The sequence below is a fragment of the Haematobia irritans genome, chromosome 2 (genome assembly GCF_050003625.1).
Source record: "Haematobia irritans isolate KBUSLIRL chromosome 2, ASM5000362v1, whole genome shotgun sequence".
NCBI lineage: Eukaryota > Metazoa > Arthropoda > Insecta > Diptera > Muscidae > Haematobia > Haematobia irritans.
In genome coordinates this window covers 32681547-32704258 of record NC_134398.1, presented here as the reverse complement: position 1 = coordinate 32704258, position 22712 = coordinate 32681547, and the positions used below count along the sequence as shown (strand labels likewise).

General features: G+C 28.9%; 1 protein-coding gene across 1 annotated transcript in view; it reads left to right on the top strand.

Annotated features, from left to right (window-relative positions):
• sens-2 (zinc finger transcription factor senseless-2) overlaps nt 1-22712 on the top strand; it is a 75700-nt gene that overhangs the window by 30786 nt on the left and 22202 nt on the right. The window contains exons 2-4 of the mRNA XM_075293716.1: nt 20399-21161; nt 21324-21683; nt 21902-22083. Coding sequence (XP_075149831.1) covers nt 20399-21161; nt 21324-21683; nt 21902-22083 — 1305 coding nt within the window. The remainder of the gene's footprint in view (nt 1-20398; nt 21162-21323; nt 21684-21901; nt 22084-22712) is intronic.

Sequence of the window (22712 nt, the reverse complement as noted above, 5' to 3'; positions counted from 1 at the left end):
CAAAAACACAATGAAACAAGGCCCCAAAAGTAGAGCGACGCTTCATAATGACTATGAGGCCTATGAAGTCAACAGTTGTAACTGAACCATGAAAATCGACCCCACAGCAAAGGTACTATTCTCACTTTTGATTTAAACGGTTGCCTCTCGTGCCAACAGTAATCTAGAAAAATTGTAAGAAAATTTTACCAAAAATCTACCAAATTAAAAAAATCTTACAACTTCAAATGATGATCAAATTTTTGTGGGTTGTAATGTGAGTTCGTATTTCGAATGAAATGGTTTATTATGTTGTTTTAAATTATTATATAGAAATTTTATTTCTATGGAAAATTTTCCCAAAATTATATTTCTATAGGAAAGTTTGTGAAAATTGTATTTCTATAGAAGATTTTGTTAAAATTTTATTTCTACAGAAAATTTTATCAATTTTTTTTTCTACAGAAAATTTTGTCAATATTTTCATTTCTATAGAAAAAATTTCTCAAAATTTATTTCTATAGATAATTTTGTCACAATTATATTTCTATAGAAAATTTTATCAATATTTTTTCTTATAGAAAATTTTATTTCTATAGAGAATTTTTCCAAAATTGTATTTCTTTATAAAATATTCTCCAAATTTTATTTCTATATAAATTTTTGTCAATTCAGATTTGTTGTTCTGATCTCAGCTTTAAAACGATTGCGTTTACTAAACAACAAGAGTAGCTTAACCAACAGAGGAAAAGAATGTTTGTCAACTTTATTTGGGCAAAGCCCTATAGACTGCAAGATTTTTATTTCTATTGAAAATTTTGTCAAAATTTTATTTCTATAGAAAAGTTTGTCAAAATTTTATTTCTGTAGAATATTTTACCAAAATTTTATTTGTATAGAAAATTTTGTCAATTTTTTTTTTCTATAGAAAATTTTGTCAAAATTTTATTTATACAAATAATTTTATTAAAATTTTATTTCTATAGAAAATTTTGGCAAAATTTTATTTCTATAGAAATATTTTTCAAAATTTTATTTCTACAGAAAATGTTTGATTTCGAATGAAATATTTTATTATGCTGTTTTATATTATATTATTCTATACAAAATTTTTCCAAAATTTTATTTCTATAGAAAATTTAGTCAAAATTTCATTTCTACAGAAAATTTTGACAACACTTTATTTCCATAGAAATTTTTTTCCAAACTTTTATTTCTATAGAAAATTTTTTCAAACTTTTATTTCTATAGAAAATTTTTTCAAAATTTTATTTCTATAGAATATTTTGTCAAAATTTTATTTCTACAGAAAATGTGTGATTTCGAATGAAATATTTTATTATGCTGTTTTATAGCATATTATTCTATACAAAATTTTTCCAAAATTTTATTTCTATAGAAAATTTTTTCAAAATTTCATTTATATAGAAAATTTTGACAACACCTCATTTCCATAAAAATTGTTTTCAAACTTTTATTTCTATATATTATTATTTCTATAGAAAATTTTGTCAAAAGTTTATTTCTATAGAAATATTTTTCAAAATTTTATTTCTATGGAAAATGTGTGATTTCGAATGAAATATTTTATTATGCTGTTTTATATTATATTATTCTATACAAAATTTCTCCAAAATTTTATTTCTATAGAAAATTTTGTCAAAATTTCATTTATATAGAAAATTTTGACATCAAATTTATTTCCATAGAAATTTTTTTCAAACTTTTATTTCTATAGAAAATTTTGTCAAAATTGTATTTCTATAGAAATATTTTTCAAAATTTTATTTCTATAGAAAAATTTGTCAAAATTTTATTTTTATAGAAAATTTTATCAAAATTTTGTTTCTATAGAAAATTTTGCCAACATTTTATTTGCGTAGAAAATTTTGTCAAAATTTTATTTCTATAGGAAATTTTGTTGAAATTTTATTTCAATAGGAAATTTTGTCAAAATTTTATTTCTTTAAAAAATGTTCCCAAAATTTTATTTCTATAGAAAATTTTCCCAAAATTTTATTTTTATAGAAAATTTAGTCAAAATTTTATTTTTATAGAAAATTTAGTTAAAATTTTATTTCTATAGAAATATTTTTCAAAACATGATTTCTATAAAAATTTTTGTCAAAATTTTATTTTTATAGAAAATTTTATTTCTTTAGTAAATTTTGTCTAAATTTTATTTGCGTAGAAAATTTTGTCAAAATTTTATTTCTATAGGAAATTTCGTTGAAATTTTATTTCTATAGGAAATTTTGTCAAAATTTCATTTCATTAAAAAATGTTCCCTAAATTTTATTTATATAGAAAATTTTCCCAAAATTTTATTTCTATAGAAAATTTAGTCAAAATTTTATTTCTATAGAAATATTTTTCAAAATTTGATTTCTATAAAAAATTTTGTCAAAATTTTATTTTAATAGAAAATTTTGTCAACATTTTATTTCTTTAGTAAATTTTGTCTAAATTTTGTATCTATAGAAAATTTTGTCAAACTTTTATTTCTATAGAAATATTTTTAAAAATTTTATTTATATAGAAAATTTTCCCAAAATATTTCTATACAAAATTTTGTCAAAATTATTTTGTCAAAATTTTATTTCTATAGAAATATTTTTCAAAATTTTATTTCTGTAGAAAAATTTGTCAAAATTTTATTTCTATAGAAAATTTTGTCAAAATTTTATTTCTTTAGAAAATTTTGTCAAAATTTTATTTCTTTAGAAAATTTTGTCAAAATTTTATGTCTATAGAAAACGTTGTCAAAATTTTATTTCTATACTCTGCTAGAAAAAGTTTCGTTATATTAACGAAATATGTCGTTATAAGTCAGACAAATTCTTTAATACAACGAAATCTTTCGTTATTATAACGAATTTTCTGTTAACGTAACTTTTTGTACGTTTAACGCATATTTTCATTGTAGTAATGAAAATATTTCGTTATATCAATGAAAAATTTTCGTTGGCTCAATTTTAATGAATTTTTCTTTGTGTGTAAACAATTTTATGATTTTTTTTTTTCAAAATTGTATTCGTATAGAAAACTTTCTCAAAATTTTATTCAAAATTTTTTTTCTATAGGAAATGTAGACCAAATTTTATTTCTGTTGAAATTTTTGTCATAATTTTATTTATATAGAAAATTTTCTCAAAATTTTATTTATATTGAAACTTTTCTCAAAATTTTATTTATATAGAAAATTTGGTCAAAAATTTATTTCTATAGACAATTTTGTCAAAAATTGTAGTTCTGTAGAAAATATTGTCAAAATTTCAAAGAAAAATTACTCAAAAATTTATTTCTATTCAAAATTTTGTTAAAATGTTATTTGTATAGGAAATTTAAATACCTCTTTGGAGAGGAATATTTTGCCAAATCTGCCGAAACTTCTAGAATTCTACTAAACTACCAAACAGTACACACAAAGAAAATTTCATTAAAATTGAGCCAACGAAAATTTTTCATTAATACAACGAAACATTTTCATTAAGACAACGAAAATGTTCGTTAATAGTACGAAACGTTTCGTTGACTAACAGAAAATTCGTTACAATACCGAACAAATTCGTTATATTAATGAATTTGTTTCATTGGCTCAATTTTAATGACACATTTCATTAATATAACGAAACTTTTTCTACCAGTGTAATATACCATTTTTGATAGAGTTCTTCCAACTGTGAAAGCTTTGATCCTTTTTCAAGTCCATCTATTTGACAAATTTTAGGCAGTCACCTCGAAGCGGGGTGAGGAACATAAGGGCCACGAATTATTTTGTAATCAATATACCACCTATATTTTGCGTCGATTCCAAAACCTATTTGCTTTTCTAACTTCCGATTCACTGCTATATAAGAAATCTAAGTTACATTTAGGCCTAACAAAGTTCCATTTATTTCATGGTCTGAGCTTTCAATATTAAATAAAAAATAATTTCCGATATACACATGCTCTTTAAAACCTTTAATCGTTCTAATCGTTATTAAGACAACCTTCTTCCGAAAACACTCAAGTTGCCTTCTTACCGCCCATTGTCATCAATTACCATTAGTAAGGTCAGGATAATCTCTCTTAAGGAAAACATAACAGGATAACAATATTTATCAATTGTTTCAGGTTGTAATTATTTTGCTACCTTCTAAAACACAGTCACAGTCATAACGATGTTCATGAAAATTGAAAATAATCTGGTAGACATAAGCTCCCCCGAATAAAGGGGATGATTTTTGAGCTAGAGGAAGGAAACAAGTGTTTGGCTTGTTTTCTGGCGGCTGCCACCTTTACGCTTCATATTATATTGCTCCCGGGTGAATTTAAGCAGATGATTGTTGTCGCTTAATGCTAAAACTACATGGAGAGTAACCAAAATAAACCAAGAGAGTATGTAAGAGGGAGAGAGAGAGAAAAGGAAGCTGTAGAAGGTAAAGCTTCCCTTATAAACATGGGAAACATGTCTGTTATATTTTTTGTTTTTCCCCCCTTTCTCCCAACAATAGACCTCTGTCCCATATTTAATGTTTACAAATTTATGGGTTTTTCTTTTTTTCCAAATATTTCCGAGGGAAAAGGCGTTTTGTTGTTGTTTTGTGTGTGAGAGAGTGTGTGTGTTTTTTTACAGATGTCTATTGCGTGTTGTATGTTTACTTTAACAGCTCAGCTCAGTACTTTTGGGTATACAATTCTGGTCTCGTTTGTCTTGGCTAAATGTCTGGCTCGACTGGCTGGCTGGCTGGATGCTACTGTCTGGCATTTATGACTAAATCCTTTTGCCTCATTATTATCATCATTTAAAATTATCTCCCTTTAAATATAAGACTGGTCGAAGTAGGTTTTGTTTTTGTTTTTTTTTTTTTTTTTGTTTTCGAAGGACAAGTGTGCTCATTTTGTTGTCCAGGCGGGGGGGTTGAAATCGGTTGGTGTGTGTGGATTTTCTTTGAGTGTATAATGCTTACATATGCTTAGGTTTGTTGCTCTTTTTTTCAAACAGGTCTCTTTGTTAGCTTAACATTTATCCTTGTTGGTTTTAAGGCCACAAAGAGTGGTGGTGATAATCTAATGGAGAATTCTATTCAGGATAACAAAGATTTACAAGGAAATAGTTGATTTCCTTGAGAAGTTAACCAAAGGTTTGTTTAATATATTTCCTGAATGCGAGAGGGATGGGGGTTGTTGATACTATGTTCTTTGTAAAAAGGTGGTGGTTGGCAATTGATTTCACTTGTTTATATCCCCTAGGGTCTACAAAGGGTTAAATTAACAAATGACGTTATAACAATAAAATTCTTGGGATTTAAATTGAAATTGACAAATTATAAAAATAATGAAAAACACAAATATTTATTACCAAAGAAATTAACAGAAAAAAATGAAGCGTTTTAATTTGAGCTATCGTATGAAGTTTATAGTAAAAAAAAATTGAATATTATTTTATTATAAGAATTTATTTTTAAATTCCATTGCACTTTGCTTTCACTTGTTTATATCCCCTATGGACCACAAAGGCTTACATTAACAAATGATATTATAACAATAAAAATCATAGGATTTAAATTTTAATTGACAAATTATAGAAATAATGAGAGAAGAGGAAATTTTTATCAACGAAATTAGAAAAATTAAGTATTTTTTATCATATCAACTTTATATCCAAAAATTTAAATTGTTTTTTATGTAAAAGAACTTTTCAAATTCCATTTCCTTATAACTACAAAGAGTAAACCGCCTTTGTTATAAACCGCATTTTAATACGATAACCATTGAAGCTATAACATCTTTGAAATTTTCTCTTCATAAAATCAATGAATATTTATTCCAACAAGTATTTATACGTTTCGTTTGATTTTTGTTTTTTTAATATATTTCTAGGGACATAAATGTCCCGAACAGGTGATTTATTATTGTCGCTCCTAATGTTTCTTAATTACACGTGTTGTAAAATTTTATTATACTCTAGATGTCAATCAAAAATTTCCTCTGCAGAGAGAGATCATATAATCGAGGTTAACCTTTTGCATATGTCGGATTGACCTTAGTATTGGAGATATGTGAAATCATCATCATCGTCATCATGGTGGTCCATGGGCATATCTTAGCCATAAACTAGGCTTGTAAAACTCAAAGTAGCTACCTTTTTAACATAACGAATTATTTATGATCAAGTGGCTTGTTCGGTTTTTTTAAGCTATTTTGAATATTAAAACGAAGAAGCAAAAAAATCTCAGTTGAAATGGGAGACAGTGAGAACCATATTAAGAATTTTAATTAAAAAACTTAAAAAATTTTCAAAAAACTATTTTTATTATTTACTAGCTAGAAAGTGGCACATCTCTTCATACGGAAAAGAACTTGTGATATTCGTATTAAAGAGCCTTTATATTTATTAATATAAAGGTTCTCTTTCTCCCTCTGAGATCAATGTTCTTTTTATTTTATAAAGGCCTAACACCTATGTTAGCAGAAATGTTCAGTTTAAATGGGAGATATGGAGAATCATATTAAAACTACGGATAAAATTTTAAAGAACTCTCTTTTTATTTCAAACTAGCTAGAAGGAGTTAAATGCGCAATTCATTATAACTAAGAGAACAGGTGGTATTCCTAAGTTAGGAATCTTAACAGAGAATCTTAATATTTATGTTGATGAAAGATATCTCTCTCTCAGGGATAAATTTTGTCTTTATTCTATAAAGGCTTATTTCTTAGCGAGAGTAAATATTTCTGTTACTCTAGAGTTGACAAAGACATAGAAGGCTTTCTTTCTATCTGAGATAAATGTTCTCTTTATTCTAAGAAAGCATATCTTAAAGGGAAAATAAATATTTCTGCCACATTATGACTTAAATCGAATTATCTTACCTTTATGGAAATAATCCTATAAAATTATTAAATAAATTCATAGAAAATAAAGATACAAAAATAAAAGTACAATATTTTATATTCCTAAGATAGGAATCCTAACTGGTGGTCTTAGTATTTTTGTTTATGAAAGATCTCTACCTTTCTCTGTGAGAAAAATGTTCTCCTTATTCTATAAAGGCTTATCTCCTAGCGAAAGTGAATATTTCTGTTAATCTAAAAATGAAATTCTGTTTATGCTTTCTGAAAAATGTCATTGTCATGGTATTTTACTTAAAAAAAATAAAAACAATTTCGCTGAAGATGAAGCTCGTTTGTCACCAAGTGTAAATATAATTAAGCATATCTCTCGAATAAGAAAAATTTTACCTTTTCTCCTTTTTCTGTGATTTTAAAACAAAACGCAGATCTATCTTTCTTTCTGATTTAAATGTTCTCTTTTTTCTAAGAAAGGCTTATTTGCAAGCGAAACTAAATGTTTCATCCACTCTATGGCTGAAATATTGGTTCTACTTTATAAAAAAATTCATTTTTGATATTTGGGCTGAAAAACCTCAATTTCGCTGAAGATAGAGCTCCTTTGCCATAAAGTGGACATGAAATCAATAATGTTTTTTTTTCTTCAAAATAGCACAAATTAAAATTTTCAGAAAGCAGCATAAGAATTTCAGTCTTCGAGTTGCTGAATATATATTTTCGCTAGGAGATAAACCTTTAGTGAGACAGGGAGAGAGAGAGCCTTAGTCTTAGAGTGGCTGAAATATTTATTTTCAAAAATGGAAGTAAAACAAACTTTTCTCTTATTTCCATTTTTGAAACTAAATATTTCAGCCACTCTAAGACTAAATCGCCCTCTCTTTCTCTCTCTTTATCTCACTAAAGGTTTATCTCACGGACGAAAAAGACTGTTTTTCATATGTTTTGGTTTTTAAGAGCAAGTATACAATGTTTATAAGCTAGCATAACATGTTTGGGACATATATGTTAATATGTTAGAACATATCATGTTTGGGACATAAAATTTTTGTAAACATAATATGCTTGGATTCAAACATATATTAATTTAGAAATAGCCTATAAACATATATGTGTTTAGAAAGAGAGACCTAGAGAGTAAGCTGCAAGTAAAAGAATGGAAGTAACCGATTGGCGCTTCAAAAATATATAAAATTTCATTATAATTTTATTCTACCAGTGTATGCATAAGGTGAAACATAATATGTTTAAACAATACAAACAATATTTTGTTTGGACAAATCCAAATGCTTGAAGCAAAATGTATTTGTGGTATATGTTATAGAAGCGATTTTTCTAGGTTTCTCCTAGCGAAAATATATATTTCAGCCACTCTAAGACTGAAATTCTTTGTTAAAATTTTAATTTGTGGTATTTTGGTGAAAAAAAAACAACAATTTCGCGAAAGATGGAGTTCAATTGTCATAAAGTGAAAAAATAACACTGGTTTCCAAAATAATTTTTTTTCATGCACATTTGATGAGATGTGACTTTCCTTATGTATTTTGATCTGCTGAATTCGAAAAAGTTTAAAAAAAATTTATGCAACAGTTTCCTTCTGCTGAATTCGAAAAAAAATGTATGGACCAGTTTTTGAGATATCCCGTTATTTTTAGTTTTTCGCTATTTTTCCCTAAACAAATTATATCTCAAGTTGGAAATGTCCGATTATATCTCAAGTTGGAAATGTCCGATTATATCGTTGTTCATACTTAAATGAAAGCTATTGAGATGACAAACAATCGTGTATACACGCAGAGAAGGAATATGATCACTCCAAACATGTATCAAGAGCAAAATGTTATTTTTGTATGGTGACCCTGTAACATGTTTGTCACTAAAATTGTATTTTCTCGTCAAATATAACCTGCTTGCCGAAATCAGATACATAATTTCCGAGAAAATAACATGGTTGCGAAAACCATGTTACATGGTCACAACCCAAAAATAACATTTTGCTCTTAAAACATGTTTGAGGTGATCATATTCCTTCTCTGGGTGTAATTGGATCTGTAATAAGTTAATTGGTTCAAAAAATATCGATTCATAAAAGGGCAAATTTCCAAAAAAAAATCATATTTTACAGTGACCCTTTTCCGCCGGAAAAGTACAAACCATTGAAAAAACGTCCGTAACAGATCCAATTATACACGATTGTTCGTCATCTCAATACCTTTAATTTAAGTACCAACAACGATATAACTAACTAACTCTAACTCGAGATATAATTTGTTTAGTGAAAAAAGAGCGAAAAACTAAAAATAACGCGATATCTCAAAAAGTGGTCCATACAAATTTTTTAACATTTTTTATTTCGAATTCAGCAGATCAAAATACATAAGAAAAGTCAACTCTCATCAAATGCACATTTTCAGTGTAAACTAATGTAATCAGACATGTCTTATGCATAAGAAAAATTTTACTTCATCTTCTTTCTCTTTCTGAAATTTTAAAACTCTCCGGCCCTCTCTCTTTCTCTGGGATAAATGTACTATTTATCAAAAACAATTGAAGAAGAAGATGGTAAAATAGCAGCAGAGAGTATCAAATAGAGGTCTGCACAATTCCATTTGTAAATGCAGAGTATACGTGTACTTGCTACATGAGTACATCTGCTTGAGAGAGTCGCAAGACTATTGGTACACATTTTGATGAACACCACAAGCCACGAGTAACTTCTTGTTGCTACTCTGATGTCTTCACTACCAACAAACACATATTCCTCTTTCTCTCTTATTGAAGTGTACTCAGAGTGATCACGTAGAGTATGTTGCGAGAACAAAACTTCATAGAGTACTCCATGTACCACGTGCAGTTTCAGAAATACAAAAAAAAAACAGTTACTCTCCATAATATCAGTTTTGGTTTGTTATAAAGAACGGCAAACGTTAAGGTAAGTGTGTGACATACATAAATATATGATATATGTGATATACATACATATCTATGATTAATAATAATGGAAAATTTTGCTGCGCACATAACTGAGAAATACTAGTGGTACCACGTGAAGTGAAGAGAATCCATGTTGTACTTTTTCTCAAGTACTTACATTTTTATTGTTTCTTTTTTTCGGAACACATATTGTTTCGGATAAGTACTTGGTGGTATTTGACAAGCAAGTGTTCTCTTCACTTCACTTCTTGCGCTCTGAGAGAAAGACAGTGTATGTACTATATTCGACAGCGAATTGCATACATGTAGTGAAAAGTTATTCGATGCAGACCTCTAGTATCAAACCATTTATGACGTTCGATGCAAACGTGTCGTTTATGATTTTTTGTTCCACAAATTAAACTAAGAATAAAATGAAATTTGTATCAGGGGATGACGTAAAAAAATCGGTCAAATGTTTCCCATTATTATTTATACAAAATTTAACATCATTTGTGAGTTTTTAACAAAAATATTGCAAATTAAAAATGAACGAACGTGTATGTATCGAACACCGTAAATGAACTCTTTGGTATGACGTCGGCCAATTTCCCATCTTCTTCTTCTATTGTTTTTGCTATTTATTGTATACAGGGGCTTATCTCCTTAATATTTCTGTCACTTTATTTATGAAATTCTGATTCTATTTTCTGAAAAATGTAATTTGTAGTATTTTAGGTTAAAAACAAAAATTCTCCACAGATGGAGCTCCTTTGTAATAAAGAGAAAACACAATGACTCATGAATAAGAGAAAAGTTACTTCTTTCCTTTCTGAGATTATAAAACAAACCGTATTGACTATACCAACAACATCACTATAATATCCCTGTGTTATAGGTAAACATGATTTTATTGCACGTTCTTCAATACCGAAAACAAAAATAACAACAACAATAAAAAACGTGCAGCTGATTTTTTTTTTGCTACAAATAAAGGGTGATTTGTTAAGAGCTTGATAACTTTTTTTTTAAAAAAAACGCATAAAATTTGCAAAATCTCATCGGTTCTTTATTTGAAACGTTAGATTGGTCCATGACATTTACTTTTTGAAGATAATTTCATTTAAATGTTGACCGCGGCTGCGTCTTAGGTGGTCCATTCGGAAAGTCCAATTTTGGGCAACTTTTTCGAGCATTTCGGCCGGAATAGCCCGAATTTCTTCGGAAATGTTGTCTTCCAAAGCTGGAATAGTTGCTGGCTTATTTCTGTAGACTTTAGACTTGACGTAGCCCCACAAAAAATAGTCTAAAGGCGTCAAATCGCATGATCTTGGTGGCCAACTTACCGGTCCATTTCTTGAGATGAATTGTTCTCCGAAGTTTTCCCTCAAAATGGCCATAGAATCGCGAGCTGTGTGGCATGTAGCGCCATCTTGTTGAAACCACATGTCAACCAAGTTCAGTTCTTCCATTTTTGGCAACAAAAAGTTTGTTAGCATCGAACGATAGCGATCGCCATTCACCGTAACGTTGCGTCCAACAGTATCTTTGAAAAAATACGGTCCAATGATTCCACCAGCGTACAAACCACACCAAACAGTGCATTTTTCGGGATGCATGGGCAGTTCTTGAACGGCTTCTGGTTGCTCTTCACTCCAAATGCGGCAATTTTGCTTATTTACGTAGCCATTCAACCAGAAATGAGCCTCATCGCTGAACAAAATTTGTCGATAAAAAAGCGGATTTTCTGCCAACTTTTCTAGGTAATAAAATTCAATGATTTGCAAGCGTTGCTCGTTAGTAAGTCTATTCATGATGAAATGTCAAAGCATACTGAGCATCTTTCTCTTTGACACCATGTCTGAAATCCCACGTGATCTGTCAAATACTAATGCATGAAAATCCTAACCTCAAAAGAATCACCCTTTACAACAAAAAGAAAATAAAAACGACTACAATTAGTTGATGTTATTTATCGTAGTGAACCAACAAAAACGAAAACAAATCGTAGTCATACCCTCGTACCCCCCACCCCCTTGCCTTGCCATATAAAAACGCACATTCAACGAAGACTCAAATGAAAAAAAAAAAAAATAAAACCAAGAGTCTAAAGTTTAGATAGCCTTCTGATTTATGATTACTAGATAAGGTTGTGAAAGGGTATTGCTTATAGATTGCTCATAGATTACCCCTCTATGGTGGTAAATGGCAAACTCAAGTTACCTCTATCAGTTGTATAGTGGTACCCACTCCATCGAGCATGGATTTTGTATTTATTTTCTATTTAATTTATTGATTCAATTCGATTTTGTTTCCATTTCTTCTCATTTGTTTGAAGGTAAAAAAAAATGAAAATCAATTGAGAAAAAGGGAAAATAATGCCGTTGAATTTTATTCGTATATTAAGTAAATATTAAAGGAAAGTCTTAATATTATGTGGCTTATTTGTATGTAGACTCATAGTGAAGCGGCATAACATAAAAGATTAACTCTAAGGCCTAGATGGTAACTAGCGGCGGAAACTTTCATAGGATCTTAAATATTTGTTTTTTTTTTTTTTTTTTGTGAAAAAGAACAAATATTATTTATTCGAGGAATCCATGTGCAAAACAACAGCTTGAAGAGAGATAATGAATGCTATAGATGTACTGGGAAATGGGGAATTTATTCTGGAATACACTTTAGAGGTTTTAGATGGGTTTGGGTGTATTTAAAAAAAAATTAATTGAAATTATATTTTTCTAGAAAGTGTCATCGAAGACAATATTTGCTATTTAATTTCACTTTCAGTTATTGTAAGATTTTTTTCTATAGAAATTTTATGTTTAATTTTTATTCAATGAATTTTTTATTTTTTTAGTTTTGGTTTTAATTTCAATTTTATTACTACTTATTAATTATTTTAACTGTAATATGAATTTTAAATATTTTATTTTATATTAATTAATTTATTATAAAGTAATATTATACAATTTAATTTATTTTATTTTTATTAAATTAACCCTTTCACTACCGAAATAAACCTGGTATTAAAAAGTTGAATTTTTCATCTGTTTTTACTAGTACATGTAGAACAAAAATTGCAATTTTGAGAACCTGCCTCAATTACCCAGCAAAAAAAAAAAATGGAAGTTCTTCTAAAGGCACAACTTTAAAAGCACTTCCAAAAATGCCAGTTTTTACTAGTATATATAGAACAAAAATTTTGGTTTTAATTTTAATTTTTTTACTACTTATTAATTATTTTATCTGTAATATGAATTTGAAATATTTTATTTTATATTAATTAATTTATTATAAAGTAATATAACACAATTTAATTTATTTTAATTTAATTGAATTAACCCCTTCACTACCTGATATTAAAAACTTTAATTTTTCATCTGTTTTTACTAGTACATGTAGAACAAAAATTGTCATTTTGAGAACCTGCCTCAATTACCCAGCAAAAAAAATGGAAGTTCTTCTAAAGGCTCAACTTTAAAAGCACTTCCAAAAATGCCCTCCCAAAGATGTTCTTTATTTTATATACACAGACCCCCAAATTTGGCTTGCGATTGCTCTAAGAGAAGCAAATTTCATATGGTCTGGCTGAAATTTGGTACATGGTGTTAGTATATGGTTTCCAACAACCATGCAAAAATTGGTCCATATCGGTCCACTTTTACGTATAGCCCCCATATAAACGGACCCCCAAATTTGGCTTGCGATTGCTCTAAGAGAAGCAAATTTCATCCGATCCGGCTGAAATTTGGTACATGGTGTTAGTATATGGTCTCTAACAACCATGCAGAAATTGGTCCATATCGGTCCATAATTACATATAGCCCCCATATAAACCGATCTCCCGATTTGGCTTGCGGAGCCTCTAAGAGAACCAAATTTCATCCGATCCGGCTGAAATTTGGTACATGGTGTTGGTATATCTTCTCTAATGACCATGCAATTGGTCCACATCGGCCTATAATTATATATAGCACCCATATAAACCGATCCCCAGATTTGACCTCCGGAGCCTCTTAGAGGAGCAAAAGTCATCCGATCCGATAGAAATTTGGTACGTGGTGTTAGAATATTGTCTCTAACAACCATGCCAAAATTGGTCCATATCGGTCCATAATTATATATAGCCCCCATATAAGCCGATCCCCAGATTTGACCTCCGGAGCCTCTTAGAGGAGCAAAATTCATCCGATCCGCTTGAAATTTGGTACGTGGTGTTAGTATATGGTCTCTAACAACCATGCAAGAATTGGTTCATATCGATCCATAATTATATATAGCCCCTATATAAATCGATCCCCAGATTTGTCCTCCGGAGCCTCTTGGAGGAGCAAAATTCACCCGATCCGGTTGAAATTTGGAATATGGTGTTAGAATGTGGTATCTAACAAACACGCAAGAATTGCTCCATATCGGTCCATAGTTATATATAGCCCCCATATAAACCGTTCCCCAGATTTGATCTCCGGAGCCTCTTGGAGGAGCAAAATTCATCCGATCCGATTGAAATTGCAAAGTGGTGTTAATATAAGGCCGCTAATAACCATGCCAAAATTGGTCCATATCGGTCTATAGTTATATATAGCCGATCCCCAATCACACAAAAATTGGTCCATATCGGTTCATAATCATGGTTGCCACTCGAGCCAAAAATAATCTACCAAAAATTTTATTTTTATACAAAACATTGTCAAAATGTTATTTCTATAGAAAATTTTGTCAAAATGTTATTTCTATAGAAAATTTTGTCAAAATTTTATTTCTACAGAAAATTTTGTCAAAATTGTATTTCTATAGAAAATTTTGTCAAAATTTTATTTCTATAGAAAATTGTGTCAAAATTTTATTTCTATAGAAAATTTTTTCCAAATTTTATTTCTATAGAAAATTTTGTCAAAATTTTATTTCTATAGAAAATTTTGTCAAAATTTTATTTCTATAGAAATTTTTTTCAAAATTTTATTTCTATAGAATTTTTTTTCAAAATTTTATTTCTATAGAAAATTTTTTCCAAATTTTATTTCTATAGAAATTTTTTCCAAATTTTATTTCTATAGAAATTTTTTTTCCAAATTTTATTTCTATAGAAAATTTTTTCCAAATTTTACTTCTATAGAAAATGTTGCCGAAATTTTTTTTGTCAAAATTTTATTTCTACAGAAACTTTAATTATATAACATATACCACGTATGTACTATGTGGTATATATTACGGTGTTAGGAAGTTTTAAGATACCTTGCCATCGGCAAGTGTTACCGCAACCCAAGTAATTCGATTGTGGATGACAGTCTTCAGTAGAAGTTTCTACGCAATCCTTGGTTGCGTAGTTCGGCCTGACCGAACTTACGGCCGTATATACTTGTTTTCATTAAATTTAATTTTATCCTATGAATTTTATTTATTTTTTAATTAGTTTTTATTGCTTTGTTTTATTTTGATGTAATTTATTTTTTTATTAAATTAAATTTAATTTACTTTTGATTTATATCAAATGAAAGTACATCCTATATTTCGGATGTGGGTAAAAATTTCCTTTAAAATCTACATCGTCATATATTTTTACTTTTTCTATTTATTTCTTTTTTTCGATGTATTAATCTTTATGCCATATCAAGAATCCCCCTTTATACATTTCATACAAGGCAGGACGATTTTTCAAATAACAATTAAAATCTCATTGCAAATTATGGACCATGAAACCATTAATCATGTCCACCCCAATACACCCTTTCTGCACTGTTTCATCAACCAACCCTTTGATTCTATTTCGCAATAGGCATGAAATCAAGCCCACAATCCACCTGTTTTTTTTGTGTTGGTGGGCATAGACTATCATTGACAAATCGCTTGAATTATATATGAACAAATAGCCACATATGAGGCAGTTACTCTACTCTGAACAAAAAAAAAAAAAACGAAACGAACATTCATGATATCCCGAATATTAGTCAATCTATCTATCCATACATCGATCTGACAATGGTGCCATTTCATATGCCATTGCTACTTTACCATATCGAATTTCTAAATATAATTATTTTTACATTGATTATGTGTATGTTTGCCAAGGGCCATAGTGCTAATCCACCTTACATGACCATTAATACCCACCACCGCCATTGCCATCATCGCTGTCATCATCACTATGTTGGAAATCAAAGGACAACCAAATCAGACATGGATTTTTCCTTTATAACAATACAAAATACATTCTACTGACACATAAGAGCCATAGAAAAAAAACCTTCTATAAATCAGCTTTAGCCTCTGATGAGGACGCAGTGTATCATTTACCCTCCATTTGGTTGGATTTTCATTTGTGATGATGTTCCTCTCAAAAATCATGCCAAGCATCATGATTTTGATATTGCAGTCAAAATATATACAATACGCTTCCACATATCTTACTCGCGTTCATTTATATCTGACTGACTTTGGAAATACTGCCATGCCATAGCTTCTGTGTACCATTGTTGTATGGTGTTAATCATTATAATATGCGTTTCAATAGAATCTACCGAGAACATCTGTTCTTGTCCACACCCGGTTAAATGGAGCATGACAAAATGGCAAAAACCTACATAAACCAAAGGGGAGGAGGTAAAATGTCCTTAAATTTGTCATGAATTTTACACTTCACACTTATTCCTTTAAGGGAAATGGAAAGGGTTTGATGACAATGAATATAAAGCTAGGAACAAGGTAGGAACTTTAAAAAAATTAGAACATGTAAAAGAAATTTTCTATAGAAATAAAATTTTGCAAAAATTTTCTATGGAAATAAAATTTTGCAAAACTTTTCTATAGAAATAAAGTTTTGAAACAATTTTCTATAGAAATAAAATTTTGCAGGAATTTTTTATAATAATAAAATGTTTGCAAAATTTTGTATACAAATAAATTTTGACAAAATTTTCTATGGAAATAAAATTTTGACAAACTTTTCTATAGAAATAAAATTTTGACAACATTTTCTATAGAAATAAAATTTTGATAAAATTAAAATTTGGAAAATTTTTTCTATAGAAACAAAATTTTGCAAAAATTTTCTACAGAAATCAAATTTTGCATAAATTTTTTATAGAAACAAAATTTTGCAAAAATTTTCTATAGAAATAAAATCTTGCAAACATATTTTATAGAAATAAAATTTTGACAAAATTTTCTTTAGAAATACAATTTTAAGAAAATTTTCTTTAGACACAAAATTTTCTATAGATATACAATTTTCACAAAATGTTCTACAGACATAAAATGTTGACCAAATTTTCTGTAGAAATAAAATTTTGACAAAATTTCTCATTTCTAAAAATCTACTGCTATAAAATTTTGATAAAACTTTCTATAGAAATAAAATTTCGACAAAAGTTTCTATACAAATAAAATGTTGATAAAATTTTCTATAAAAATACAATTTTACCAAAAATTTTCGATCGAAATACAATTTTGACAAAATTATCTATAGATAACATTTTCTATAAAAATAAAATTTTGACAAAATTTTCTATAGAAATAAAATTTTGACACAATTTTTCTACAGAAATAAAATTTAAACAAAATTTTCTATAGAAATAAAATTTTGAGAAAATTTATTTAGAAATAAAATTTAAACAAAAGTTTCTATTGAAATAAAATTTTGACAAAATTCTCTATAGAAATAAAATTTTGACAAAATTTAGTTTAGAAATAAAATTATGACAAAATTTTCTATAAAAATAAAATTTTGCAAAAATCTTCTATAGAAATAAAATTTTGCAAAAATCTTCTATAGAAATAAAATTTTTGCAAAATTTTGTATAGAAATAGAATTTTGACAAAATTTTCTATAAAACTAAAATTTTGACAAATTTTTCTATGGAAATAAAATTATGACAACATTTGCTATAGAAATAAAATTTCGACAAAATTTTCTATAGAAACAAAAATTTGGACAAAAATAATTTTTTTTTAAATTTTTCTATAGAAACAAAATTTTTTTGTTCTAAAGAAATAAAATATTGCAAATGTTTATAGAAATAAAATTTGTACAGAATTTTCTTTAAACAGAAAAATTTTGACAGAATTTTCTATAAAAATAAAAATGTTGACAAAATTTTCTATAGAAATAAAATCTTTCTATAAAATTAAAAATTTTGACAAAATTTTCTATAGAAACAAAATTTTGCAAAAATTTTCTATAGAAATAAAATTTTGACAACATTTTCTTTAGAAATACAATTTTGAGAAAATTTTCTTTAGAAACAAAATTTTCTATAGATATACAATTTTCACAAAATGTTTTACAGAAATAAACTTTTGACCAAATTTTCTGTAGAAATAAAATTTTGAGAAAATTTCTAATTTCTAAAAATCAACAGCTATAAAATTTTGATAAAATTTTCTATAGAAATAAAATTTCGACAAACGTTTCTATAGGAATAAAATGGTGATAAAATTTTCTATAGAAATAAAATTTTAGCAAAAATTTTCGATCGAAATGCAATTTTGACAAAATTATCTATAGATAACATTTTCTATAGAAATAAAATTTTGACAAAATTTTCTATAGAAGTAAACTTCAAACAAAAGTTTCTATTGAAATAAAATTTTGAAAAAATTTTCTTTAGAAATAAAGTTTTGACAAAATTTGCTATATAAATAGGTTAGGTTAGGTGGCAGCCCGATGTATCAGGCTCACTTAGACTATTCAGTCCATTGTGATACCACATTGGTGAACTTCTCTCTTATCACTGAGTGCTGCCCGATTCCATGTTAAGCTCAATGACAAGGGACCTCCTTTTTATAGCCGAGTCCGAACGGCGTTCCACATTGCAGTGAAACCACTTAGAGAAGCGTTGAAACCCTCAGAAATGTCACCAGCATTACTGAGGTGGGATAATCCACCGCTGAAAAACTTTTTGGTGTTCGGTCGAAGCAGGAATCGAACCCACGACCTTGTGTATGCAAGGCGGGTATGCTAACCATTGCACCACGGTGTGCTATATAAATAAAATTTTGACAAAATTTTCTATAGAAATACAATTTTGACAAAATTTTCTATAGAAACAAAATTTTGACCAAATTTTCTATAGAAATAAAATTCGATAAAAAATTTTTATAGAAACAAAATTTTGATAAAATTTCTATAGAAATAAAATTTCGACAAAATTTTCTATAGAAATCCCACCTCAGTAATGCTGGTGACATTTCTGAGGGTTTCAAAGCTTCTCTAAGTGGTTTCACTGCAAAGTGGATATAAAAAGGAGGTCCCTTGTCATTGAGCTTATCCTGGAATCGGGCAGCACTCAGTGATAAGAGAGAAGTTCACCAATGTGGTATCACAATGGACTGAATAGTCTTAGTGAACGTGAAACATCGGGCTGCCACCTAACCTAACATAACCTAACCTAACCTTCTATAGAAATAAAAATTTTGACAAAATTTTCAACCGGAATAAAAGTTTGAAAAGAAAAATTTGACAAAATATTTTATTGAAATCAAATTTTTATACAATTTTCTATAGAAATAAAATTTTGACAAAATTATCTATAGACAATATTTTCTATAGAAATAAAATGTTGACAAAATTTTCTATAGAAATAAAATTTTTAGAAAATTTTCTTTAGAAATAAAATTGTGACAGAATTTTCTACAGAAATAAAATTTTGACAAAATTTTCTATAGAAATAAAATTTTGACAAAATTTTCTTTAGAAATAAAATTGGGATAAAATTTTCGATAAAAAAAATTTTGCAAAACATTTTGATAGAAATAAAATTTTTGAAAAATTTTCTATAGAAATAAAAGTTTTGGCAAAATTTTCTATAGAAATAAAATTTTGACCAAATTTTCTATAGAATAAAACCCAAGGTTTTTATTTCATTGTTTTAACTCTCTCTATCTCTACACTCCAATAACTGTCGAACTGTTTCCCTATGGTGGTATAACAAAAAATAAATATTAGAACAACAAGAACCCCACCAAACATATGTCTCTCAAAGTAGAGTATCTTCAGCAATATATCTTCATAATAAATAAATGTCTTGTCTAAATAGAAATTTAATCGCAGAACAACTTTTTCATAACTGGAGCAAAGGCTATACATAAGAAAATACCCTTAGCAAAAAGTCAAGGACAATTTTGATAGCAATTTGATTTTATTTTATCATGTTACAATTAGTAAAATATTCTAGTTAGTTCAATTTTTTCCAAAATTAAACTAAATTTTTTCATGTGGGAAGAGTTTATGTTGGACGGAACTCAATTTTACTCAGAAGAAAAATGTTGCCAAAGTGTTCCCAATTACATTATTAAATGTATTTCCAATTATATCTATCGTTTGAATTAGTTTTTTGATAAAAATAATTGATAAAAAATAACTGAATCCATTAAATTCGCATATTTATAAATACTCGTGTGTGTGTCATGTGGATCTCCATTTTATACAGAACAAAAACGCTGCCAATATTTCCCAATTAAATTCTTAATTAAATGTGAAATTGAAATTAATTCATTGTATTTTTTTATTAATATTTTAATAAAAAATAAATCACAAAAATTAACAGAATTTGTAAAATTTTCATTTACAAGAATTAACTTAAATTTTTTGAATATTTAGAAGTTTTTAAAAATTTTCTTTAATTTTAAAATTTTAAATTAAAATTTGCTTTCTTTTTTGATTTCATTCCAGATGAACTTGCCTTCAGTATAAATCGTCTCGTTAAGACTGAACATTTGCAAGCCCATAGTGCAGCTGTGGCAGCAGCTGCTGCAGCCGCTGCTGCTGTAGCAGCAAATTCCAATAAACTAATCAAAGAGGAGACTAACAATAATAGCCTAACAATGTTAAGTAAAAATCACATTTTACAATGGAAATTGGAAAATGCCAATAATAGCAGTAATGGTCTAGCTCTTCATCATCCCTTGGCTAGTCTGGAGGCAGAACGTCTCTATGAAAGGGCATCCCGTTCAAGATCACGTAGCTTATCGCGGTCGTCATCATCACAAATCGATTTAGATGATGACAGTACATGCCGACGTTCGTTACATTCCAGATCAAGATCACGTTCAAGTTCTGTAGAGCTAGAAGTTGATTCACCACCTGCCTCTCCCATACCAACAAGATATCCAGCTTCCAGACCCTCAAGTGCCCATAATAATACCAATGAACTGATAAGCAGTAATGGCAGTAGTAGTCGTACTAGTCCCAAGAAATCGGAAATGTTTTCGGTATCCGCATTATTGCGTAAAGACGATAGTCATGTGAAAAGTTCAGCATTACATTCCCATCCAGCTGGTTGTGATCCATTCGAAGCATTTCGTCAAGCCTATCCTGGCGGGCAATATGAACAGGCCATGTTTCAAAGGCCTTTTCTATCGCCTGCCTTTCCCTTTTTTGCGGCCTTTGCCTTTCATCAGGGTCAACAGCAACAGCAATCTGGTTTAAGTTCAAGGTAAGTCCCTCCACCCTCAAAGCAAAGGAGATCCTTTGGTTTAATTAAAATGTATTTTGGTTGTACAAGTACTCTCTAGCAATTAGAGTCGTCCTAACATATTTTAATTACATTAAAGGACTAAGTGAAACTCTTTTGTTTTTTTTTTGTATCCCTCACCAGCTATCATCCCGCCTCTCAAGAAGATCTCTTTAGATTACGCAATTTAATGGCTCCTCTACAAACAGCCCAAAATGCTGGCAATCCAGCGGGAGCTCCTGGCTCCAATGGTCTACCACCAAATACTCATTTGGGTTTAGCTGCTCATCCTGCACATTTGCATCACTTCCACCATATGGCCTCGAAATGGCCCGGTTTACCGCAATTCAGTGACCTGTACTCATGCATGAAATGCGAAAAGATGTTTTCCACTCCCCATGGCCTAGAAGTCCATTCGAGAAGGACACATCATGGCAAAAAGCCCTATGCCTGTGAGCTGTGTAATAAGACCTTTGGTCATGAAGTTAGTCTAAGTCAACACAGGTTGGTAGCCAAATGGATTTTCTTTCTTTTTGTATTTATTTTGTGGTTGATGGTTGAAATTGCCCAGAGACAAAAAGGGTTTTTCTAGATCCTTGGGATTTCCACTAGCCACACTAGTCTCGATGAAAATGTAGTTGTTGTGGCCTTTTGAACTAATTATAATAATAATCGTGTTTTTGTCGTTTTGTTTGGTGGTTTCTTTTCATTCATTCACTTAGGGCTGTCCATAATGTGGAGAAAGTTTTTGAATGCAAACAATGTGGTAAACGTTTTAAACGCTCCAGCACATTGTCCACTCATCTGCTAATACATAGTGATACCCGACCATTTCCCTGTAGTTATTGTGGCAAACGTTTCCATCAGAAAAGTGATATGAAAAAACATACGTACATACATACAGGTAAGTGAGACATTAAATTATAAATCTCTACAAAGCATATAAAAATGCCTTAAAGAAGGTATGAAAGAAAGACGCAAGCAGGGAGAGTTCAAAGAAGCTCCAAATTTCTCTATCGTTAAAGCTTAACAGAGCGAGTGCATCAGACTAAAAAAATCCCCATCTTCTACCTACACTTCTGTAATTTTTTTAATACGTAAATATTTTTTGATTATATGAAGGAGTTTATAAAAGGCAATTTTCCATATATAAGGATACTTTTTTAATTTGATTAAATATAAACTGCGAAATTTTACTAAATAAAAACAATTTTGTTGTTCTGGGTATTGCTTTGGTTATTCGTTGCGTTATTGTTGTTAGCTTTGGCTTCTGTTATACTAGCAGAGGAAAACAGTTTGAGATTCATTTGTATCTAAATAGTGAGAGAGAGTTGAGGCAATTAAATAATAACATTGTATTTTGTTCTATAACTAGACTAGAGACTAGAAGGTCATTTATACTTTGCGAAAAAGAGAATTTGGAGTTAAATGTTAACATGTTTAAAGTGCCAGTTATTAAGGTGACGGGATATAACATTACTAGCATAATTGGTTTCCAAACTGAATTGAATTAATACCACTTTGTCGCAGCTA